This window comes from Protopterus annectens, chromosome 17.part0 (assembly GCF_019279795.1).
Source record: "Protopterus annectens isolate FY-2018-M chromosome 17.part0, PAN1.0, whole genome shotgun sequence".
Lineage (NCBI taxonomy): Eukaryota > Metazoa > Chordata > Ceratodontiformes > Protopteridae > Protopterus > Protopterus annectens.
The window spans coordinates 95,840,673-95,867,572 of record NC_056751.1 but is presented as its reverse complement, the minus strand read 5'-3'; the positions used below and the strand labels follow the sequence as shown (position 1 = coordinate 95,867,572).

The following is a 26,900-nucleotide window of genomic DNA, read 5'->3' as shown; positions in this document are numbered from 1 at the left end:
GCCTGGCAGAGGGACAGTTCATTCACTACCTCAGGCATGAAAGATAGATTAGCCCTGACAGTCAACCTGTCCTTGTGAAAAATAAGAAGAAACAGAATGGCCAAGACATCTAGCAACTCAGAAACTCTCCAAGCAGAGGCAAGACACAAGGGTAGAACAGTTTTTCATGTGCAGAATTTTAAACATGCAGAGGATGCTTGTTCAAAGGGAGGCAATGTAAGCTTTTCCAGCACAAAAATTAGATCCCAAGGAGAAGAGATGGGTTATGATGCAGAGCTCCCCTCATCAAACTTGACCTCCACTCTGGTCATAAGTGGGGGATTGAGAGACAGACAGGCACTGATGACCAACAGGGGGTGCTTGGATAGAACAGTAAGCCAAACCTGAATGAAGTAATTCACAAAGATATTGTATGACAGCAGGGACCTGTGTTAAGACTGGGCCCTGACTGTGTTTGCCAGTAAGAAAATCTTTTCCATTTAGCTGTGTAAGATTTTCTAGAAGTAGGTCTCCTGGCTTCCTATAGGACTTGAACAACCTCCTCAGAGGATAGGTGCCTTTGAGAGATAAAAATCCTATCATCCACACAGCCAGACTGAGTGAGGAAAGATTTGGAGAAGCAATCCTTTATGTTGAGTAATCAAGTCAGGTTGTAGTGGTATTTTCCTGTAATTTCCCTTTGTCGGGTGAAATAGCAGGGGATACCAATGTTGTCTTGGCCAAAAGGGAGGGCAGTGCTTGGGGTGCTTCCTTTTGTGCTTTGAGAATAATTTTTGGAAGTAGAGGTAGTGGAAGAAAGGCATAGAGGAACTTCCCTATCCAGTGGAAGGAGAAGGCATCGGTCCTCCAGGCTAAGGACAAAGCTCCCCGATGCAGAAATGGAGAGTTGATGGTTGATTGGTGATGCAATGAGATCTGTCTGAGGTGTGCTAGACTGAAGAGTGATGGTCTGCAAGACATGTTTGTTTAGGGTCCATTTGTAGTTCTTCAAGGATCAGCTTAGAAAGTCTGCCTGCACACTGTCCTGTGAGAGGATATACAAGGCTGTGAGAGTGATGCCCATCTGGGTGGCTAAGCTCCATGCCTCCTGTGCTAACATGCATAATTTGTTAAGACCTGGTGCATCCTTGTTTGTTTATGTATTGCATGACTGTGGTGATGTCCATGTACTGGTTGACACTCAGGCGCTGATGAGTTGGACTGAAAGGTGTCCAGGAAAGCCTCAAGCACAGGAGGGACTGGGGAAAGAGCATGAGTCTCCATTTTCAACAGGCAGTAACACTTCTACAGTACATCAGAAATCTGAGTGGATTACCATTCAAAATGTTTCATCATGTTCTGGATAGTTTCTCCAAATGAAGCTTAACAGGGTAATCCAGAGAAAGGGAATTTTCTTCATCTAAAGACATCTGTCCAGGGGGAATGCAGCTGAGAGGAGTAGTCTAAAGAGTGGACTGAATCAATCCTATTCTTCTTCTTCAGAAGAAGAAGATACCATAGTGGGTTCTAGAGGTGTAGCCCATGGTTGTGGAGATCCAAAGGACTCCGGTTTTAGAGCCATAACAGCTTTAAACAAGCCCTGAAAAAAATCAATCCACTTCTTCTCCCTAGCAGCTGAGGGAGAGGTTGCATATCTGTTTTTTCCCTTTTTGGCATGATGTCCACCTGGATGAGATGCAGAGGTTCAGAACCCTGCCTTAGCTCTATTAACATACCTGGGATCTTTTCCCCAACTATTATTTGGGGGATGCTGTGAGGGGCCTTGGAAATGAGAAGTCATAGTTCATCAGACATAGTCATAGCCTACAAGGTCTCATGAACTATACCGGCCTTCAACGAGGTCTCGGTAGAGGACAACTACAAGAAAACATGACATAACACAGGTTCTGAAACTTCAGCAGGCATCGAGCAAGAAAATGTTAGACTGTGTATCTGTTTGAAGCCTTTTAAGCTTTTTTTGCAGAAAAAGGGACTTCTGGGGATGCGGACTCCTCCACCTTGGACTGGACAAGGTATAAGACACTGAGTTTCCAGAAAAGTGTTGACAGAGGAAAGCCTCAATTTAAGTATTTTGGGAATAAGTGACTGACAAATGTGACATGGCACTGATAGAAACTCTCAAGAAAAAAGCTGTAGAAGTAGCCACAGTTCGTGGCAGAGTGACCATTTAGTTTACAAGGCAAAGACTTTCTTCTTAATCTATATCCCAATGAAATGCAGTCAGAAAGCCATTTAGATAAGGTAGACTTAGACGATGACATGCCCAACCTGCCTTTGAAAAGGAGACAAACAGCTGCTAAGTCTTCCTGAAGGACTTGGTTCTATCCAAATAAAATCTCAGTTCCTGTAAGACAATGCAGTAAATATGATCTTGTTTGAAAAATTGAGGAAAAAACATTGGTAAATGATTGACCTGAGTCAAAGAAGTTTCTAATGCCACCTTTGGCAAAAAGGCAGGATCCATTCTGACAGAATCCCTATCCTTATGAAAGACCAGTTATGGATATACCAAGGATAAGGCCTGCAGTTCTGACACACACCTGGCCAAAGTAACAGCCACCAAGAAAAGAGTCTTTCAAGACAACAACTCCTTCGTGACTACTGCTAAAGGCTCAAAAGCAGAGCCAGCAAGAATGTGAAGCATAAAAAGTAAATCCCAAGGAGGAACAGGATCCCAAACAGGAGGTTACAACAAGAATACCTCTCTGAGAAAGGCCTTGGATATCTTCAACCCTACTACAGGAGTATTAGCTCTGCTAATATGAACGTTGGACATAGTAGCTAACAAGTTAAAAAGTGGACTAACTAGATCCAGATTGAAACAGACCAGCAAAGAAATCAAGAATGGCATCCAAAGGCACTGAGAAAGGGTTCAAACCTTTAGAAGGTGCCCATAATGTGAAGCCCTTCCAGTCATTAGCATACAATTTGCAGGCAGAGACAGATCATGGTCAAATGGGGCCCTAGGTAGGGTAATGGATTAGGGCACCCCCCCATATGAAGCCACCCTGCCCCCCCCCCATATGCAGCCCCACTCCCACCATTCCAGTGTCCCATTACTTGGCTATTTCTCTCCAGTTACCATAAGTACTGCTCGCTGTGAAACTCAAATTCATTAAATGGGACTGAAAACCACATTCAAAAAAATGCATCTGGCCAGTGGTAGACAGAAGTTTAACTTTGGGCTGTTTTCAAATCATAGGCCCCTTGCACATATTTTAGGACCACACAAACATGCCTAACCTGATTGTACGTAACACAGACAACTTGTTAGAGCGTGTTTTAAATTTATAGTTTTGAACATTTTTCCAGTAAGCAATGAAACAGAATGTATGAACCAATGCAAAACTGCCCAGTTCAGAACATTTCAACCATAAAAGGCTACTTAGACTTCTGTCATTACAATCCACCAATATCAGACAATATAAATAACCTCTGCAGAAATAAAAAGTCATCTTAATATTCCACATTACAGAGATCTGTAACTAATGAAGAGATTGCTGCTACCAAACTTTATATTTCAGTATTTCATCTACAAATTAAGTGCTACCCTTGAAGAATAAATTGCCTATGTTACATTACAGAAATGGTAAGCTGGTAATACTGCAACAGGGAATGGTTGGCAAACTGATAACAGGTTCATAGTTACTAGACTCACGACTACTGCACCCCCACCCTTAACGTACAACATGGTATCAGCAATCCTTCTTCTATATGCTGTTGGAGTAGAACCCTCAGCCTTCTGCATCAAAAGCAAGTATGCTACCTGTTGAGCTACTAACAATGCTTTTCAATTCTATAGCACAAGAGTGATACCATTTGCTAAACAAAACCTCTCTTTCCTTAAAGCTCATAATTCCTTGAAAATGCACCTGAAACTCAATTCCTTGAAAAATGCACCTGAAACTCAATTCCTTCAAAATGCACTTGAAAACTTAAGTTTTTAGCAGCTTGTTAGTTGGAATAGAGGATTCAGGCTCTTGCTACCTGTAACTAAGGTAAAGGGTTTGCACCTGGGTAAATTACCACTACCATCTCTCTTACTTGTGCTTCTTGGCCTGCACAACCACAATCCTCTTCCATGTCCATCCATGGTCTGTGAATTCAAATTCTGTGCAGAAAGTAAGATATAAACAACAGGTATGTGCAATGATCACATACAGATGTAACAGGTGGGTACAACCAGATGCAAGGGGTGTTCTTAAAGAATAATCCCCTTAAAAAAGTAATACTTTTCAGTGGACCCTAGGTGACTGCCTTCGTCACCCAGCACTGGATCCAGCTCTGGGTAAAAGGTTTCTGGGAAGAGGATAAAAAGTGATATAGCCTATCATAGAGCTTGGGGTCTCTGGCCATTATGGGAGTTGGAGAAATCATGTGGTTAGTTCGACAATCTGGAGGCTGGGCGAGTCTAAACTGGGTACTGCGGAAAAGGACACATAAAAGGGAAGTGCACCTGACAGAGCCAAAAAGGAGCAATGAGGACCATGTCAATCTGCAACGGGCAGCTTTCTGGTGAAACTTTATTATCAGAAGAGCTGGGGGATAGGCATAAACTAAACCTAGGGCCAAGCATACAGGAGAGAGTCCCTGGGTGACTCTCTCTGCGGTTAAACTAAAACATAACAAGGTTGTGCTTGGTGCTGGACAGGGAAGCAAACAAATTGCAACAAGGAGTGCCCCAACTCCAGAAGTTCCAAGCAGTTAATCTCAGAATTTAGGGAACAATCATGAGAAAGAAGGATGTTCCTGCTCAGACTATCTGCTAAAATGTTGGCTTTCCCCAAGATGTGCTGTGCTATCAGAAACCATTGATATGAAATCACCCATTGCCAAAATCTCATGGCCTCCCGACAAAGAGGGTAAGACTGGATTCTTCCCAACTTGTTCAGATACCAAACCAAGGATATATTGTCCAAATTCACTGAAATCACATCCTTGGGGAGGAAGTCCTGAAAACCCTGCAATGCAAGGAAGACTGCTCTTATCTCCAAGACACTGATGTGAAGACTGGACTCGAGCATAGACCAACTCCCTTCAACTGTCTTCCCTTCAAAACACCCCCTCCACTTGAGAAGGGAGGCATCCATTGTGACACTGCACTGTGAGGGAGAAAGAACAAATGGTCTACCGACAGAATATACAGGAGACTCCAACCACCACCTGATTTGAATATGACAGATTCCTATCAAAATTATGGGAAAATCCATGGAAAGGGTTAAGTAAGACTAGTGAGTCACAAATGTGCACTGCAGCATCTTTATACATTACCTTGCCAGGAGGACTAAGCAAATCACTGCAGCCATGTTATCTAAAAGGCTCTGAAACAGACAAGAATGAGGTTTTCTGTTACACAATACGAGACTGGCCTAAATATGAAGGGTAGTAACTCTGTGTGCTGGAAGTCTTAAAATCTGAGAAACTGTGTTTAACTAACAGCCTACAACCTCAAATGTATGAACAGACTGAAAGCTGGACTTTTGACATTTCTTGGTGATTTCTAATGAGACACAACTGGAGTAAGGAATCATTGGCCCTGACTACAGATGCTCTTGTGGAGGCAGTGAGAGGCCAATTGTCCATTTAAGGAAATACCTGGAAACCTTGCAGCCTAAGCCACGCTGCCATGACTACCACGCATTTGGTATACACCCGGGGGAAGTGTTGGTGAGACCAAAGAGCAGCACCCTGGACTGATAATGACTGGCTCCCAGCTGGAGGCACAGACATTTCCTGGACTGTCTCACTATCCTTATATGATAGTAGGCATCCTTGAGATTGACTGGGCACATCGTCGTCCTTCCACAAAGAGGGAGAATGGACAGCACTGTGGCCATCTGGCGTCCTTGAGAGTGACTGGGCACATCCAGTCGTCCTTCCTCAAAAGAGGTAGAATGGACAGCACTGTGGCCATCTGGAACTTGGTCTGTTTTACAAAGTGATTTAACTTGCTTAAATCCAAAACTGCTCTGAGGTCCTTATTTTTCTTTGAAACCAAAAAGAAGCTGGAATAGACCCCAGATCCTCACTGGCCTGGTGGAACCTCTTGGATGACTCGATTTTTCAACAGTTTTTGAATCTTGATAGCTGTATCCCTTTTCTGTTAGGGTGGCATATTCAGAAGATGTTTGGCATTTTCTTTAGGTGAAAATAAAAATGGAATCATGTAACCTCTGGATATGACTCTCAACACCAATGCATCTGTGGTGATAGCCCCTGAAGCATCCAAGAAAAGACTCAATGGAAGCTCTGGTTCTGCAGACCACCTCTGCTGTGTGACAGGCGTCCATATGGTTTACCCTCCCTGCTGCCGTGAGAAGAACCCTCCATAGGAGTACCTTGAAAAGACTGCTGTACTTTTCTAAAGAAGAGACACTTGCCCCACTCCCTTTCTGGTTGCTACAAAAGGTCCGCTGGGGTGTGATGAAAAACACACTGACAACAGACAACGTCTTTCTATCTGGTTCACTTCTGGTCAATGTGTGTAATCTTTGACCTAAACAGTGAGGAGCCATCAAAAGGGTTGTTAATAAAACATGCCTTAAAGCAGTCTGAAAAGCTGCAAGTCTGCAAAGCTGCACAACTTCAAACAAGCACGGCAATCTATGGCAATTCCGGTGCCAGCAGCTTGTGAAATGCTATTGGTAGTACTGGAAAGCAGGCACACTGACACTTTGGAAATGGACTGTAATGTGGACGATTGTATCTCTGGAGATTTTTGAAACTCTGGTGCCTGCTTTGCCTTAACTGCTCTTGACACTTCAAACATGATGTCCAATTGAAGCATTATCAAGTGAGCCAGGCAATTTAACACTCTCAGTGCAAATTTGGTAATGAGTAGGCATACTTCCTTAACTGGTCCAATGCCATGAATTCCATGTTGGGGGATGGACAGACAAAGTCTCTTCAGAGATGTCCTTTTTGGTGGCTGCTACCACCACAATGACATCAACAACTGAATCCTTATACCAATATTGCCAATGAACCCTTATACCAATGTTGTCAATCTCTGACAGGGGACAATATCTTATCAGGCTTTGTAGGCATAGGCTGCACCACATAAGGTTGTCTCCAGGCCTTCTGTGACACTAAGTCAATAAGTGCATCTGGAGAGGGAGCCACCCAGGACTTGGATAGGTCCACCCTGAATGCCTCCAAAAAATACAGACTCCTCTGGAGATGGGGCTTTGGCAGGCCAGCTCCTACACTGGTGAAGCAGCTCCATGAGATCACTAAAACAGCCATCCCCATTGTGGGATTTTGGAGACCCTCTCCTTCCTTGAGGACAGTATCTTTGGCGAGGGATTCCTCCACAGAATAAAGGAGCTTCCACTTGCACCACTTTTTGCGATGACCCTCTGGGACAGGAAAGTCCAGAGGAGAGGTAGAAGAGGCAGGGAGCCCTCAGTGCAAGGTGATTTGAAGGCTTATAGGAGTGGGCTATCCTAAAGCAAGCTGGTGTGAGTCACAGAAAAGAAGGGTGAGATGCCAGTTGATGCTGACCATGCATCTCTGGTATGGACCGCTTCCTTTTTACATGTCAAAGGAGAAGACTGAAGCTGACAGCCTGACGTCTGTACCCCTGGGATCTGAAGACTCCAGTGCCAGACACTGGCACCACTCCCATCTGCCTCAGTGCCAAGATTAGAGCCAAACTATCAAGTGCCATGAAGCTGAGAGGGGGAGACAATGCAGAGATTCGAACTGCTGACCCCAACCCAGAAACCCCAGCCTTGAAGGGTCAACTGTGAGACCGCTGCAGTCTAAAAAGTCAAGGTAGGGTTGGGGATCAGAATTGCTTATGCCAGCATACTCAACCTGAACGGTGGAAAGGAAACCGACTCTGGAAATCCCAGAGCCATAAGGCCCAAGGGACAAAACAAACCAGTTGGAGTTGAAGCGTTAGGTCAAGGACCCGAGGTCAATGGAATCAGACCTAGTTGTACGAAGGACCACATCAGCTGCTCTAAATCGGCAAGTTTAATACTCCTGACCGAGTGGACCAACTGAGTTTAAGAGGCTACCGAGGAGGGCTTGGAAGGACTGGGCCTGAACAAAAGAAAGTTGGATAAGGGGGCTGAAAAAAGGATGACTCTGGGGACAGCTCCCTAGGAGTGAAGGGCAAAAAGGAGAATTTACTTTGCCTGACAAAGCCTGTTTTGATAGGAAAGGGCTAGGGATCCTAAGCATCTGGGAAGAAGCCTTCCCAGTACTCTGCACCAATGGGGAATGGATCCAATGACTCAGATGTGAAGCTGTATTGGAAACAGCAGGAGGAGCCAAAGGACTATGGACCTTCAGATCCGGCTGGTGAGAAGCAGGGGGAGCTGCTCGTTTGCAATCCCCTTTAAGCGGTTTAGGGTGAAACCCTTCCAGCAGTCTGCACTGATGGGCAACAGGTTGGAGGAGTCAGATACAAAGCCATAGCTGAAGCAGCCAGAGGATCCACAGGTCCAGCTGCCAAAGATCATTGGACCTTCAGAGCTTATTAGAAGCAGGGGGAGTTGCTTGTTTGCAATCTCCTTTAGGCAGTAAGGGGTCCTTAGCACCCTCACTCCATCCCCGATCACTCTTGTCTGACTTATTAGTGGAAGAAGATGAGAAAAACGCATCTCTGGGAGGTAGAAGACCCTTGAGGACTAGCTGAGCTCATTGATGGTCCTGGTGTCAAAGTTGTCACAAATGGACCAATCAGTCTCCAAAAGAGTGGCCCCAAGGCAGTAAATGCATCAGTAGAGCATGTTCTGCTACAGAAGCTTGTGGCTGCACACCATACAGTTTTTAGAACTCTTATTCACTGTAAACACACAGTAACACACAAAACACCATTAGGACAAGAAAACCTACTTCAAACTACTTTTGTTTTGCTAAACTACTACATACAGAGAAAAAAAAAAGTGGGAACAGCTTGTGATATTAAAATAGTTAAATACTACCTAAACCTAGTCTAACCTAAACAGTACTTATCTATCTATCAACACTACTTATCTAACAAAACTGCAACTATAAAATGAGGTATAGAGGTAGAGGAATAGGGCTAATCACATCAAAAAGGACACACCAAAGCAGAGCTTGAGATGTAGTTACTGTTCTGGAAGGTGACAAATGAGGTTTAAGGGTAGGAACAGCAAGGTACTATGGGTAGAGGTAGTGGAGCTTAGAGGCTGAAGTCATTGGAAATGGCTGGTCTTGGATCACAGTCGGATCTGACAACCCACAAGTTGAAGCCAAATGGAAAAGACAACATCGAATATGTTCATAAGCTCATAGGAGCTTACTACACTAATGGCCCTAGAGCCTTTTTAAGCACAGGCATTCATGCTCCAATTTTCATAATTATCAATGTCCACTGGCTAGAATGGCTTTGGTATATGCCTGTGCCTTAGGGCATCTACAAAATGTTGCGGTCCATAATGGCAAAAGGCGACAAGCCAGTGGTGAATTTGTGATTTCATACCCATTGGTCTAAACTGCATTTGAATAGGCTTATGGATGAGGTATGTTTCACATGAATGAGGAGTCTGTTCCAGAGATGGGGTAATCTCTGAGACAGACACCTGTCCTTTCAACATATTTTGTTTATTTCACAGGTAAAGTTTAGATCCTTAGATCAGGTAATTCTAGTGCTGTTTGTTTTGCAAATGTGTAGCATATCCATCAGGGCTGGATCAGAGAATGCCTCATAAGTTTGACATAGATTGCCCCTCTGCAGTCTGTAGGAGACCGAGTACAGGAGCAGGGCTTTGAAGCAGTCTGCATAGGACATTTTATTTATAACCTGTACTCTTTTAGAGAGGAACCTCGATGGCTGCTCTAGCTGTTGCAAATGCCTAGTCAGGTGTATGCCAAAGTGTGCATTATACTCGATTATTGATTTAATGAGGGCTGTGTATTGTGGGACTATGATCTCCCTTGAAGTGAATGCCATGCCCTTACTTATAAACTGTATCACATAGAAGGATTTTCTCACTACATTGAAGAATTTTCTCACTACCAAGGACACATGGTGATCAAAGTTCAAGTTACTGTCAACTTGAGTTTATTTATTATTTATTTATTTATTTTTATTTTACATTTGTTGACCGGGATAGTCTAACTGGATTTATGTCCATTTTCAATAGAGTCCCGGGCTCCAAATAAGCTCCAAAAGATTACTAGACTACTAACATACAAGTACTAGTTGTTATACATTTGAATACTACAGATTTTAAACAGTTCCGTTAAAGAGTTCCCAAGTAGCTTACCACTGGGTCTGATTTGTCATCATTGTTGTAATTTGCAGGGGTGGTCGTCATCCCAAAGGGTATAAATATACGTTTTTGTTGCACTGAGTTACAGGCCATGGATCTGGCACCAGATATTTGTCTGTGTCAGACCTTACTGGAGGACACCTACATCTTTGGGGGTTCAATGACTACACCCAGCTTGCAATCATCAGCAAATCTGGTATGCCAAAGGCCCTCTATGTTTTCCTTGGCTTCAGAGATGGATATTCCAAACAGGAGAGGTCTCAATATTGAACCCCATAGGACACCACTAGTAACAGGTCCTTTTGGTGGAGGTGGAATCCCCCATCCTAACTTCATGTGTCTTGTGAGTCTGATGGCTAACCATTGGGTGAGATAGGGATTTATGTCTAAATTTGTGAGTTTGTCTATAATGCCTGAGAGACGTACTGTGTCAAATGCCTTTGTAAGGTCAAGGTAGGTAGTTTGTACCATTTTGCCCTCATCCATGGCTGTAGTGACCTTCTCGAAGAAATCCTCCAAGTTTAGTAGGAATTACCTGCCTTTGACGAAACTGAACTGGGAGGAGTCCAGTTTTTGAAGATTTCCTATATCTTTTTTTTATCAAGTCCACAATAATTCATTCCACGGCCTTGCATATAAGACTAGTCAAACTTATAGCAATATAGTTCTCTGGGTCTGTTGATAGTCCAACTTTGTGTACAAGGATGACAGTTGCATTCCATTCCCTAGGGAAGAAGCCTGTCTGGAGACTGTGGTTTAACAGAGAATCTAGTTGGTCTGACAGGTCATACTTCAAGTTATTTAGAAGGCAGCCTGGGATATTATCAGGACAAACTGATGCAGTGTTTTTAGCTCTGGAGAGTGTAGTGAGGACCTGTTCTTTAGTGATAGTTGGGGGAGAAGTGGTAGTGGGTATTTCCTGGTGGGGGTACTGGTGGTGATGCGAGGAGAAATTGGAGCTAAATTTATTCATAGATTCATCCAAACATTTAAGTGGAAAACTGTGTCCTATGATACATGAGATGCACAATTCAAGCACCTGGACTCTTTTTTTTTTTTTTTTTTTAGAGTGAGAATAAAAAGAAGAAAGCTGAATCTTCCAATTCATAGTGATGTTGGACATGTCCTTAGACATAACAGTACTATATTCTTATAGTAACTACATAAGGTTAAGAAGCACATCAGGTTGCAACACAGAGCTTACAGGCTGATAAAACAGATTTCCGAACTGTCATACAGGAAGAAAAATTTATGGGACTTGACCATGTATGCCCAAAGGAAGACTTCACTTAAAAAAAAAAATTCCCACAATGCAAGAACTGCTTCCTAAGTGCAATGAGGTAAACACCAACTTCCCTATAACATCTCAACTGTCAGAAAGGGAGCTATAAAATGGTTCTGAAGGAAGATATACTAGCATGCTGGAACAAAGAACCTCAAAGGAAGAGAAAGAAAGAAAGAAAGAAAGAAAGAAAGAAAGAAAGAAAGAAAGTCCCTGAATAAACAGCAGAGGCGGGCAGTCAAGCATATTATTGAGCAATACCTGAAGAGGAAGTAAATTTATTTTCAACACATTAAATCAAGAACCTTTTCCACTTTGAAACATAAGATTTCCTATTAGTATGTTCTGTACTTAATTGCAGAATCCTAAATACTTGTGTAGAAGAGAGTCTTAACAGGGATCAATGACACAGCCTTCAAGCTGTAAGATGAATACAATACAGAGCAGGTGCAATACCAATCAAAAGATCATCTCCTTGAGAGGCAAGAACAAAATATGACACAAACTAACTGTAGAAAAAACAATGCTGCCACTATCGGCGAGGAGCAGTCAAAATTAAAAAAAAATTATACTTGTTTTACATTCAAAAGAAAACTCTGAAAAAGAGCAAGTGATGAGAAAGTGAATAGAACTATTTTCCTCCATCTTGAAGGAATAGTTTGAGATCTCATCCAGAACTTTGGATACTGGACAGTGTGCACTGATGTAATGAGTAACTCTAGCATCTCATGCATGGATGATAAGGCATTGGGATTAAACTTCCACTTGTGGTCCAGAGGAACAAAATTTCTTAACTGGGCTGTTAGTACACTGACTGTTAGTAGATGGTTGGCCATCAACTGCAATTTTAAGGATACAAGTAATTTTCACAGACACAAGGCCCTCTTGCAAATGACTTTATGTCATTGTTCCCAACCAGGAAATTGATCTTGGGGTTAATATACTGTGACACTGTCAGCAACCACCTTAAGAACACCTACGAAGAAAACATATGAATGCCTTGAGCACCAAAGAGTTGACATCACTTGGAAAATGATATGCAGTCATCTGTGCTAGCATGTCTGGCTGAATTTTTTTACATAATTTCAGATTAACGTGTATTATATGCTAGCATGACTAGCTATGATATTGCAAATAGGTTTTTACATGTTGATTTATTATCTGTTTGTACAGAATGCTTTACAGACTTGAACAGTGTCCTTTTTCATTTCAAATTGTGCATGTTTGTGAAGAAAGATTCTAAAGGAAAACTGTCTCAGATTCAGCTGATCTCCAGATGATGTCATCGAAATGTTGACAGTTGCTATGTGTTACTGTCAGAAGCTGAAAGACAGGAAGGAACTTTAGTAAACAGCTGTTGGCTGATTTTCAAAAAATGAAATGAAAATTAGAAGTGGAATAGTTGTGACAGTTACGATAGTCTAGAGAAGAACGTACAGAAGTCATTTATCATTTGTCAGTTATAACAGCCTGTTGCAGTTCACAGTGGTACTGTGCAGTGGATACCCAAAGAACTCACCAAGAACTGTTGGCCTACCTTTGCTCTCTTGTAATAATTTAGTTTAGAACAGGGACAGTGTTCTTTAGTCAGACAGAAAATTATAACTAATCAGTTACATCAGTTAGAGTTTTTCTGTCCTACAGTATTGATTTAATTTTCCTGGTGATTGAGTTCTGTTTGTTTATTGGAAATTACTGTTCCATACTTTTAATCATTTTGCTCATTATTACATATGTTTATTAACTTAAATTGTAGCTGGTCAATCAGTGTTTTCTTTAGTGATTTGAGAGTGCCTGTACTAGCCTTGATAACTTCCTGAGCCACTCTGAAAGCCTGGCTGATTAGGTCGTTTGCAACTATTTGTTTTAATATCTAATTTTCAGAATTGGACACCCCCTTTAAAGGTCACGAAGACACTCTGATTGGTAGCAGCATTACCTTATTATTTTGGGGAAGGAACAGAGCTGGAAATCTGTGTCAGGCTTCCCAGAAGTGTTTGGATGTTTGAGATTTAATTTATTTAAGTGTTAGTGTATCAGAGGTCTTAAACTAGGACACATTGCTCTGAAGTGTATAATAAGGAGTTATGTTAGGGGTGGACAGAAGTATACAATCCAGTCCCAAGTTACAGAATGTGTTCCTGTTATGCTCTTAGGGGAAAAGTGTGAAATATTACTCCTATTTAAGTGACAGTCTCACACTGGAGTCAGTAGTGAGGACTGAAGCTCCTTAGTTACTGACCAAGGATAGTAAGGGATGTGGCAGTTCACTGAGATATTAACTGGATGTCACAAATGGAAATATATCAATTCTCAGATTATGGCAGTTCAGAGAATTCCCAACCCGAACAATGATCTTGGAGTTAGTATACATAGGTATTCCTGCAAGAAAACACAAAAGGTGTAACAGTAAATTTCAGAAGTTGTTGTATTTGAATCACAACTATTTTTTCACTCTGCTCAGATTCACACTATCAGGGCTTGCACTTCTGACAGCATACCGCTCAACTGTTCCAGATTTTTGCCTCATATTTTTGGTTGGTTCCTCATAAAATTTGCAGTTTTCTTGCAAATTAGTGAGGACTGAATTCACTAAATAATGACATATATTTGAGTTTCAGATTTCATATCTCTCAGGAAATTCATGTTAACATAAAACATTTTATTCTAGCAACTTTCTAAGTTTATAAGAGTAATATTTAAGATTTGTCCATATGTTTTGGCCCTTGAGAGGTATATCTGACAGAGATCAATAGTATAGTCAAAATACAATCAAACAACACACCAATAACATTTCTGTTACTAGTACAAAATATGTAATACAAACAGCCAGCCACCAAACCCACAAAATGTGTAGGATCAAGGTAATGGGAGTTTAGGTGCCTGCTTTTGAACATGGATCTTAATATTTAACATCTACTATTATGTTGAGTGTTCTCACAATGCTGTACTATATCCACTGTAAGGATCATTGCAGCAGAAAAATCATAAGCTGGGTGTGAGAGCACCAAGCAATGTACCCCTAAGCCCCAGTTAAGAGTGGGTGATCTTAGACATGCTCTATAGTTCAGCCAAAGCAAACCCTGGTCTATTTCTGGACCCGACATCAAGCTTCTAATGGGTAAAGAATGGATAGATAGATAGATGCCAAAGCAGCAGCTCTACAAATATTCTGGACAGATAAACTTTTAAATAAGGCTGCAGTAGTAGCTTCTGATGTAGCCTAACCTTTGCAGTAAGTCTCATTATCTTTTATAACATAAATTAATGTAATTGGCTGTTTCAATCACAAAAGGTTTGTTTAAAGGCTAGCTGACCATGTTTTTCCCTTCAAAAGGGAGCAACAAGCTAATCAGTTTGCCTAATGGCTTTGGTTCTTCAATTTAACATCTGTGTGGCATGTTAACAGCAATACAATGCAAATTTACCTGCCTTATGTCGCTTATGAAAGAAAACAGACAGCTGAAGAGACGGGTTTAGAGACCACAGAAATTACATTATGCATGAAGAAGTGATTTATTGTTAATGACACACTGCCCCCTTAAACATCAATATGTACAGTTTAGAAATTTGCCTGGCTAATGTGAGTCTTACTAAGAAAACAGTTTCCAAAGTCTGAAGTACTGATAGTCTGCAAAGGTTAGTGTTACTTTTTTTCAATTACAAAACCTAAGACTGAAACAGGTATTTATAGAAACCTTGGAGACCCTGAGGTGAAAGGTACTGTTTTACAGAAAAGTTAGAAAGACTACAGCTGGAGATGAAGGATCCCTCCTTCATGTACTGCTGTTCAGTAAGCTAAAAGCCTATAAAGTACAGTTGTGTACAGTTACCATAAATGTAGATGTTCGGGTGTATTCACTGTTGCAGTCATCACCTGTGGGTTATCCCTGCTGTGGTAGCCCTTGGCCTGGATACAGAGTCAATGATTTTCTGTGTCAGCTGCTGTTGCTTGCTGACTGATGTCAGGTCATCAGTGCTATAAAGCAAGGCACCTGACGCCATTACATCAGTTTTTCTTGCCCTAACCAGTCAGAAGCCCAAGTAAATATGGTAAAGTGGTCCAGATGGCTAAAAGCCACCATTAGAAGCTTATGTCTCCCTAAGGAAAGAAGCTATAAGGGGGAAGGAGGAAGGGAAACCAGGACTGCAACAGTGAATACACTTGAACATCTACATTTATGGTAAGTGTACACAACTGTACTATGTTCTTCGTGTTTCACTGTTGCAGTCATCACCTGTAGGAGGATTCCCAAAGCTGAGGAGAGGGGTGCAAGGATTAGTAAGAGACCTAGGCATGGGTCAGCATGCCCTGCAGAATTGCAGAGGCAAACCCTGCCCTAGCCTTAGAAAATAGAGGTAAGTGGTAATGCTTGGTAAAGGTATGGACAGAAGTCCAGGTGGCAGCTTCCAAGATGTCCCTGGTGGGAACTCCTCTGAGGAATGCTGTAGAAGTGGAGGCTGCCCTAGTGGAATGGGTACAAATAGACTTGGGTGTGGTTTCCCATGTAATCTGTAGCAGAAATGGATACGGTGTGATATCCATTTGGAAATGGTTTGCTTGGAAATGGGCTTCCCCTCTGCCCCTGGGGCAAAGCTGACAAGTAGTTGATCTGTTTTCCTGAAGGATTTAGTATGGTCCAGATAGTTCTCTACTGTCCCTGGGATAGGAGTCTGGGTGGTCTGTCCCTGTGGGGCTTACCTTGCCCCTGTCTGCTAGGTGCAGTAAAGGACCAGTGCTTTGAGGGAAAATTCCTGCTGTACCTAGGAGGTTGTACCTGAAATAAATATTTTACTGTTTGCATAGATTTTGCTTTGTCTTCCATCTTTTGAAGCACCTCTTCTGCTTTTACTCCAAACAAGCAGTCCTTATCCAAGGGTGCATCAATTAATTTAGACTTGGCATGATCAGGGAGAGGTTGTTCCTTCAACCATGCATGTCTCTTAATGACAGATCCTGACATTGCTGCCCTGCTTGAGGCTTCTAGGGCATCATATCCACAGTGTAATGAGTGTTTGGCCACTTGACAAGTAGATTGCAACAAATCTGCTAACTTTTTCAAATTGACACAGTCAGGAAAGGTTGAAATCTTTTGCTTTAATAGTTCCAAAGTGTGTTGTTGATATTTTAACATGTGGAACTGACAGTTGAGTGCTCTGATAGCCAAGGTTGCTGAGGTGTACACTTTTTTACCCCTTCTGACAGAGCTCTGGAATCCTTGTCAGACGGAACAGGATTCTTTGCAGAACTAGCCTTAGCTCCTTTTGGTCCCTATGTAATGACCTCTGGGTCTGTAGCAGGATTTCTGTAAAGTTATTTCTGAGAATCCGGTACTCTGTAATACCTGTCAGGTTTACTGGGAGCAGGTGGGAGGGCATCAGGAGCTAAGCTGAATTCATGGAAGACATCATTCACCACCTCTAAGATAGGGGGGATGGCCAAAGGTCTGTGCTGGAGCAGATATAGAAATTCTCTCAGTCTTTTCTTAGACTGAGGGAAGTCCTGGGATTCCCAGTGGAAGTGTTCCTTGAGGGTGTGAAGGGTTTTTCCAAAGGAAAGATCTTCTGGTGGGGAGGCAGAAGGAAAGGATTCCTTTGCATCTGAATCCTCATAAGCAGTCAGAGGTTGTTGTTCCTCTTCAAAATCTGAATAATTATATTCCTCAGAATCCTGTTCTGTCAGTATTTCAGGAGAAGGGTCTCTTTTCCTTTTAGAAGTTGTGGTCTGACTTCCCCTGATAAGGGAGATAAGATCCTCTGCCATTTTAAGCATTTGGGCTTGGGGTGGTTGAACAGGAGTAAGATGGTGGCTAGAGGTAGATTTCCTAAGAGTGGCCTTGCTTCTAGGCCTAACAGTATCCATTGGTCTGAGAGAAACGGTAGTTGGATGAGAAGACGTTGTTTTTTGTCTAGAGTCAGTAGTGTGAAAGGCTTCCTTGGAAGACGGTGCCTGCGTTGAGGCTCCGAACCCAACCGAGGCAGAGACAACCAAAGGCTCGGAAGATGAAGAAGACTTCTGCAGCATACTGGACTCCAAAAGGTCTCAGTAGAGGCCTGCAAAGATATTGTATCGGGCATCAGGGGCTGCAAAGATGCCTCAATGAATTCCGGAGAATTGATGACCTGCTTAGCGGTAGAGTCGTCGGAAGGCTTAGCCTTGTGTGGTCTGTCTCTATCTTTATCTTTACATTTTTTCAGAATGTCTACAGATTGTTGGCTGACGGATGCCATTTCAGAATGTGAAGACAGAAGACAAAAATACCTGGCTACAATAACAGCTCTACGACAAATGCTTCTCATGTTAAAGAGGGTAATGGGGGACGTCGTGGTCTGGGCCTAAACAAGTGACGCAATATGAATGGAAGTCTCGGTGTGGGATCTGCTTTCCACAGGTGAGACAATTGTTAACTTTTTCGGACATCAGTTAGTGCAAGTAAAAAGGATCCCCAATGGGGTACTTAGCTTTAGATGTTTTCAGCTGTAATTCAAACTCTGGTAGCGACCAACCAGCACACTTGCGAACTGCTTCTGGTATGGGCACCACAGCAAGAAAGAGTGATGTAATGGCGTCGACTGCCTTGCTTTACAGCACTGATGACCTAACGTCACTCAGCAAGTGACAGCAGCCGATGCAGAAAAACATGACTCTGGTATTCGGGCCGGCTAAGGGCTACCACAGCAGGGATAACCCATAGGTGATGACTGCAACAGTGAAACACAAAGAACATCTGGCAAAACAGGTATACAGGCATAAATAGCATGAGTGTACCTTGACAAATAAATGAATCAGGCCAGCACTGAATAAAGAAGACAGGCATATTAAGGCCGAAGTTGCTGAACAAGTAGCAGAGTCAACACCTTTGTTTTCACAGACAACTAGACAAAAAATGAAAGGCAGATTAAATCTGCCTGGGAGTTGGATTCTTCCCATCTGCTGAACAGTGACAGACAAATTAGTCAAGCAATCGTAGCAGGTATGTACTGCTATCCTAAAATCTTAGTCACATGGCAAGCCAGTTTAGAAAGGCATTAACCCAAAAGATATTAAATGACTGTGAAGAATGGGATAATGAATTGTCCTTCTTATGATATACATTAGGACTGAGACTTGCTGCAAGCATGGCAAGAAAGAAATGGGCACATTAGCACCAAGCACGCCCCAATAACTAGGTATAGTGATATCACAGTGAGCAATGACAGACATGCAAGCGTAAAAAGAGAAGGAGCTACAGATATCTGAAGAAAAGTGCTCTCAACAAGGGGCTCTTAGCCGATGCCTACTACAAAGAAGGCACCTCCAGTAAATTTCCTCTTCCCTAATTTGCTACCATCATCTTACTCTCATCCACATTTTTTATTATCCTGGCAAGATATCAGTATATTTACTCTGAGCAGATTTATGCTGAATTACGCCATGATGTCTTCATGCACACTTCTCTATGTACTTAAGTAAGAATTCTGTAAACTACTTTATCATAAACGCCAGCCTTACAGCTGTATAAATGTCTGCCACCTTCTTTCAGCTAGTCTTGGCAGACAGGCCAACACACTGACCTTGTACACTTCCTAGATACTTTCACCTCTGCAGCAGACTGAGTCCCAGCAAACACTGTTCATATTTACATGATGGTATTTAACATCCATGATGAAAGTTATCTAATCCCTCTGCCCAGCCTTTATTTTGCACAGTTATTTAAACACACTGCCCACTGTAAGTGGGCTTGTGCCCCAATTTCATCCCTAATCATTCTGCCTTGTATGTACTACCCCCTTAGTAAATATTAACCAGAAGCACCTGTTCAGAACCACAGATTGGTCAAGACTGTTCACTAAATGTCAGTCATTCTGTTTCCTTACCTCAACTGTTGATGGCACATACAGTGTTCTATGCCTTCTTCTTTACTAGCAGCAGAAAAAGGTTCTTAATAGATACACTTTTCCATAATCTATTCCTGTCTTAGCAGCTTTTCCAGCTTCTCTCTGCTTCTCCAGATCTTTGAAGCAGTTACTCTAGCGTTTTATTCAATACACAAGTGGTAGAACCACTGTAGCTGTACTGGGAAAATCATTCATAATATGTTTTAAATAAGCCACACTGCTGGAATCACAAAAGAAGGTACATGAGGCAAGATAATGATTAAAAATACAACAGTTTAAATTAGATGCATTGGTACTAAAAAACTGCAGAAGTGATTTAATCTAAATAACCACCATTGCTGTGTCCAGTGTCATTCATAATTACTACGTGTGACATTCCCACCTAAATGAAACGTGTGAGTACCAGAATGTTTTGTATACTCCTGTGAAAAAAAGAAATCACAGCCTGTAACCTAGTAGGTAACCTGACTTTCTTTCAGATTCATCACTAGAAAGAAATGCAAATAGTTAACTTACGAGACAAAGCTAGATGAAGGCATTTTTTTTTTTTTTTAGAAAAGAAGAGACGTTCAGTAAAGCATCAGCTTTGAAACATTTTACAAATGAAAATTAAGACAGCATATACAAGGTGATGGAAGAAGAAGGCAACATACCCATACACAGTACAAGTATCAGTGGCTTAAATATCTCTGAATTTTTCTGGTTCCTTTTACAGACATTTGGAGTAAATGTTACATTGTGAATATCCAGAAACCGAACAGGTAACTGTGAATGCAGACCTATATGTTCCAGAAACAATGCAATTACTTTATTAAATTCACCTGAACTTCACTGGGTTTTAAATGCCACAAAGTTATTTCCTGACAAACCAAGCTACAGTATGTGACAGCAGTTTTCCACTTTCTTTTCAGTTTCTGGGGGCACAACCATTTCTTCCTTTCAGCTACCACTCAGCTACTTCCAGAGTATGACACTCTATATCACAGTGTGCATCAGTGGTTTTCTTTATACTTTTGTGTGCATAACCACTTCTCCCTTTTAGATTTTACTTTCCAGCAGATCAAGTACTAAAACATTTTAATGCACACTGTGACAGGTCTGATACTTGTGTCTTTGTCTGTTTTTTCCCCAAAAAGACAAAGAACAAACAAAATGTTTCACCATTAGTTACTTACCGCAACCACCCTGGATAAATCTTTACAACTTCGCTGTCTTTTGGTTTTGCCTTGATAATCCATGCATCTGGGACAGAGTCTCTGAACACTGGCGACGACCTGGTATCATCAGTAGTTCCATTCCTGTTAATAACATCATCAGGTACCAACGCCTCTGACGTTAATGACTGAAGCTCATAGTCTTGGGGCTCATCAGGTATATAGTACACCCTTAATGCAGATTCCTACGCGAGCAAATGACAAGATATTTTACCAACTGTAAGAAGGGGCCTGTAACAAACTGACTTTAAGAGTTCACAGAAAGCTCTAAACAAGTAAATTTTTATCAGTTTTCAAAAGCAAACAACTGTTTTAATTCAAAGCTAAAGAGCACACCTTTTGACAGCAGGGATTTTGCTTCTCAAATAGAATACTAAGTGCCATTTATTTCAAAATTTATCTTTAAAATATACATTAAAAAAAACATCCAAAAAAGATTAAAGACTGATTCAATACAATTTCAAACTTCACTAGATGGAAGTTCATGTGAGGTATGTTTGTCATGTACGCCAGTGCCAGCCATACTGGCAAAATGCATGGTAGGATCATAGGATCATAAGAAGTTACTAAGTTAATGGCCCTAGGCCCCTTACAACCCTAGACAAGTTCTGCCCTTGTTTCCATGATCAGCACCTATTGCCCCTGTTCAAGAGAGACACAGATGGCACACCCAGGGTGAAGTTATGGTTACCCATCCAATCATTCAGACTACGCTTGAAGAGGGCCAAACAGGTGTTTTGCTTGACATGAACTGGGAGTCTATTCCGCAGGTGCAGTAACCTCTGGGAGACAAACTTGTCCCTCCAGCAAGTTCTACTAATGTCACATACCAGGTTAAGGTCTTTAGAGCAAGTAACCCATCAGCCATTGGATTTACGGATATGCAGAGCATTTCCAATAAAGCAGAGTCAGAGATTGCCTTATATGCAAGGCAGAGATCGCCTCTGAGTAGTCTGTATGAAATGGAGTAAAGTGACAATGAATTTGGCCTATCCACATAGGACAGATGCTGAATACTTTGAATTCTCCTTGTGAGGAACTTTGTGCTCTCTCCAATTGCTGTAGGTACCTAGAAAATTACACACCAAAAGGGGCATTGTATTCAATTATTGGCCTGATGAGGGAAGTGTACAAGGAGGTTATAACTTCTTTTTTTCTGGAGGCAATGGCCTTACTGATGAGATGAGCAATATATAATGCCCTTCTTACCACTGTAGAGACATGGTGATCAAAGGTAAAGTTGCTGTCAATCTGTGTGCCCAGGTCTCTCACCAATGAGTGCATGCTTAGGGCGTTTCTATTGATGTGGTAGTTAGAAACATTGCTCTTACCAAAAAGAATGATAATATATTTTTTGCACTGAGTTTAAGTGGGGAAAATTAAAAATCACATGGAGAATTTATACAGGCTACCAGAAGGTGTAAAACTTGTGGTAACTTTTCTAAATTCATAGACAGCCCTACCACAGTGCTTCTGCTGTCTATTCATTCAGAAAGGTTACTCATAGTGAATGCCTCGGGGTAACCTTGATAAATCCACCCCACATAATCCTAGCTCTTCATGTTACACTGTACACTTTACTGACCCACTGCTCATAATTTTCAGAATAATTTTATGTCCAAGCAAAGTTTATAAAATCCTTTACTGCACTTTGTGCAGTTGTTGTAAAAATGAAAATATACCTTCCTAAAGTATACACCTTTAGGAAGGTATATTTTTCGAGACCAAATCCAATTTGTAATGAGTAATAAAGGTATGAGGATTAGCTCAAGTAGTAGCTGCACAAATATGTCCATGGATAAAAATATTGATGATGTTGCCATGGAACTGGTTGAATGAGCTCTCAAAGGTTTTGGTAAAGAAAGGCCTAATTTGTTACAGACAAAAGATGTACAATCAGTAAGCCATCTGGCCTAGGTTGACTTTATGACTGGCTCACTCAATTTGGAATCCACAGAGGAGACAAACAATTGATCTGTTTTTCTAAATTTTTAGTTCTATGTAAGCAAAAATGCAATTGTCTGAAAGTCTAGTAAGTGTAATATATATATATATATATATATATATATATATATATATATATATATATATATATATATATATATTCACCCTTGTTTGTAAAATTTGGAAATAATGGGATAATTAATAGATTGGTTGATGTTTGATCCTGACACCACCTTAGGAAGGAAGATAGGATTATTTTGCAAAGCAACCTTTTTCTTATGAAATATTAAGTAAATAGGTTTAGAAGGCAGTGCTTGAAGTTCTGATAGTCTACCATAAGTGACGGCTACCACAATATAGTTTTCCAGGTCAAAATTTTAACTCACATTTAGCTGCTGGCTTGAAAAGTGAATGAATAAAGGATTGTAATGCCACATTTAAATCCCATGGATGAGCTAGATCTTTATAAGGGGGGTCTAAAAAGAAGGGTACCTCTCAAAAAGGCTTTACAAAGTTTAGATGAGGCCAAGGAGGAGTTTTCAGTCCTGACATGAAAATTAGAAATGGCAGGTAGTTGTATTCTAACAGTTGACGAGCTGGGTCCTTCATTGAAAACTGTTGTTAAATTTCAAGGACACTATGCACTAGTGCTGTAAGAGGGTCAATACATTTGTGCTGTACCCGAAAAACAAACCTCTTCCATTTACTTCTATAAAACTTCCTTGTGGAAGCTTTGTGGGAAAACAAAAGTATATGACAATCAGGGGAAGAAAGTGTACGTTGTCTGGCTATTAATGGAAGTGGAGAAACCATGATGTCAATTTTAGGTTTGAGGTATCCAGGTGAATCATGCTTGTTGGGTGAGACAGAAGTTCTGGAATTGGATCCAAACTCCAAGAAGGATAGATTAGATGAGGCCAAAGGAAGGGGAACCAGATTTGTCAAGGCCAGTAAGTGGAAATAAGGATGACTTTGCTCTTCAACCTGGATGCTTTCTGCAAGAATTTGGGGATTAAGGGAACTGGAAGGAGACCAGGGGACCACTTGCATAGGACAGCATCTCTCAGTGACTCCCCTGGCTGGGGGATTAGGGCAAGGAACCTGCTACACTTGTTGTTTAGGGAAGATGCAAATAGGTTGGTGCATTGCTGGCCTCACTGATAAAAAAATCAAATCCACTACATTTTTGTTGTGAGACCACTCATGAGGTCATAGAATGGACCTGCTCAACTTCTCGCTATCACACTGGATTTCCCCAGAATGTGCCTTACTATCAGAAATCGGCTGGATGAGATCTCCCACCGTCAAACTCTGACAGCTTCTCGACACAAGGGGTAAAATCTGTTTTTCTTGTTTGTTGATATACCAAACCATGGACATATTGTCTGTCTGAATTGCAATTCTCCCAAAAGGGAGACAGTCTTGGAAGGCCTGCAATTCTAAGAGCACTGCTCTCATTTCCAGGACATTAATATGTAAATTGGCCTCTTCCGGGGACCATATGCCTTGGACTGTCTTTCCCAAGAAGTGCTCCCCCCATCTGATGTGGGATGCATCCATGGTCACTGTGACACACCACCACTGGGAAACGTAATCAAGGAGCTTCATTCCTCACCACTGCAGTGGGGGACATACATTGGGATGATGACAAGTTATACACACAATAGTTCCAGATAAAGCTCTATGCATCAAGTGCAACTTCCCTTAAGAGCACACATAGAGCACAGTCAGTCTGGGTCTGGTTTCTCCCTCTTTCGCAGGGTCCTCAATAAGACTCCTCACAGGCACAGCTATAGAGTTGAGATCTCAGATGAGTAGCCAAGCCAAGACCTCCAGACCCTCTCTGTCCAACCAGTTCTTTGTGTCCCTGCCCAAGTAGCTAACGCGCACTCTTTTAGGTTTGATTTATACACACACACACACACACACACACACACACACACACACACACACACACACACACACACACCTGGGAAAGGCTAGCACAGGTTTACTAGCTATGCCCCCTTCTTCCCAGACTATAAGGTAGTTTTCACTGCCACCAGGCATTCCTTATAGGCTACTTTAAGGCCCTTAATAAAGGGTGTCCAATCTCACCATGTAATGTTACTGTTAATACAAATGGTAGTTTGACCAAGAGCAAGGCTATTAGGAGTGGCCCATACAGTGTCACCAAACAAATACGCAAGTACTCCCAGAACTTAAATATCTCTAGACAGATCAGCCACAATGAAATGTTTAAATATATTTAATAATAAATAATAAAAGGACAAGAAAATACTCAGTATATAATCACAGGAACATCAGAGTTCAAAATCACAGGAAATATTTAAAACAACATTGCAGGACAGTCTCAAATAAATAAAGAAAACATTTAAATTAAGCTTTGCTATATTCCTGACTGTATCTAAGAGAATTACTATCCCCTAATAACTTACTTAATTAGAGCAGCAAGGCAGATGCGTGGTGAATGGATCTTGTCAGGTCCAAGACAGAATACAGAATACAGTCTCTCACTAAGAGACTTCCCAAATTAATATCTCAAATATACTGCTGGGATAGCTTACAGAATGACATCATTTCTTGTCATCTGACTCTATCCCAGGTGAAAAACAACCATTGATGCAGCTGGTAACATTTAGCATCTACCTGTGGAAATACATAGACAAAGGCTTTTCCTCAGATCTAAGGCAGATTGTGGAAGTCATAAAACAATAAAACACTTTCAAGACAATATAGAACTCTCCCTACAAATTATAAGGTTGATTAGGAGGATCTACAAGAGATCGGAGGCAAAAATCAAAGGGGGGGGTCCTCTCTGATAATTTCTACTTGAGCAGAGGAGGGGTATCCTCTTTCCCCTCTGTTATCTGCATAATATTTAGAACCATTGGCAAAGAAAATAAGGGACTCAGAAATTCAAGGATATAACTGGTATGGTAGTCAAGAAAAGCTGGCTGTATTTGCAGATGATATTATTTTATACCTGACAAAATAAGAAAGAGAACAACTAACAATTCCAAAACTGAAGAAAAACAAACTGTCAAAAAACAAACCACAGGGTTCCGAACCAGCAGGTGTAAAACTCCAAAGGTTTATTAGAAAATGTAAAAGTAAAGCGCTTTTCGTCTCCCTTAGTAGGAAGACTTCTTCAGACAAAGGAAAAAATCATCAAACACAATTTAAAACCCAAAAAAAGGGGTGTGTGTTACAAAATTATAAACAGCTGCCTTAATTGAACCCACTGACATACCTTCACATTTAAAGTTGTATTACATTAAAAGCATAAATAAATGTCCACTTAGTGTAGACAGGGTGTCAAACATAAAAAAGTTTTCAAAAAAGAAACATGAACTTGATAAAAGTAACCAAGAATGTTTTAGTGAAGATTCATGAACCTAATCAAGTGTAAATACTGTTTGTTTCCCTTAAAATACATTTTAGCAAACAACTTTTCATAGGGTAAAACACAACTCATACAGAATCTTATGATTAAAAATAAAATAAAATGAAGTAATGCTTGCAACCAAATATAATATCCATTCCTTACTTCTTTGACTTGTGTTTTAAAGTTAAGAAACCTGCTAAGATAAGACTTCTTTCATCATTACTTAAACCTCAAGTCTGGTTTTTAAACCTTAATTCACAAATGTTTAACTTGAGAAACATTGTTTTTTCTGACCTCTGCAGCGCTTCGCTGTACTTTGACCCATACCTTATTTTATTTTTATTTTCATTTTGCATAGTTTCGTTCAGGATTTGTATGTTTTATTTTTGTCAGGTTCTGCATTGTGGTCTGACTTGATTTTTGCTTACTTCTAGACACATACACCTTTTTGCGTAAGCAACAATGAGACCTTAATATTTAGACCCACGGTATTTTGAAGTGCTATGTTTACTTATTGTCAATGTCATTGAACACCAACAGCTGTGGATTTACTTAGGTGTTGCATTTCTTTCTTGTTTTTTTTTGTCTTCTGCTACTTTATTTATTACCTTTTTCACACACAGTACAAACTAATTTGCAGAACAATGTGCCGTATTCATGGGCACAATTGTGAACTGATTTTTCATTTGTTTGGCTATCCGCCTTTTTCGCATGCTTAGTACCTGCACGGTTCTTGAATGAAGTACCGTCTTGTGAATCCGTTGGTTTGTTTGTTTTGATTTAGACGTGTCTTTCACGCAATGCCTTGCCATATTTTTTCTGAAACGAAACAGCTGCATTTTGACTTGTTTTGGCTGCTACAACTGTGCATACTATAGCTTAGAAAGTGTTCTCATCGCAGCTTGGTGCTTTACCCATTGCTCAAAGAACATTTAAAAAAAAAA

The 26,900-nt window shown here is 41.0% G+C and overlaps 1 protein-coding gene across 1 annotated transcript in view; it reads right to left on the bottom strand.

Moving 5' to 3' along the window:
• The window catches only part of DGKQ (diacylglycerol kinase theta), a 2,194,335-nt gene that overhangs the window by 866,529 nt on the left and 1,300,906 nt on the right, over window positions 1-26,900 (bottom strand). Inside the window, exon 9 of the mRNA XM_044059107.1 lies at window positions 20,586-20,809. Within this exon, the coding sequence (XP_043915042.1) occupies window positions 20,586-20,809 (224 nt within the window). The remainder of the gene's footprint in view (window positions 1-20,585; window positions 20,810-26,900) is intronic.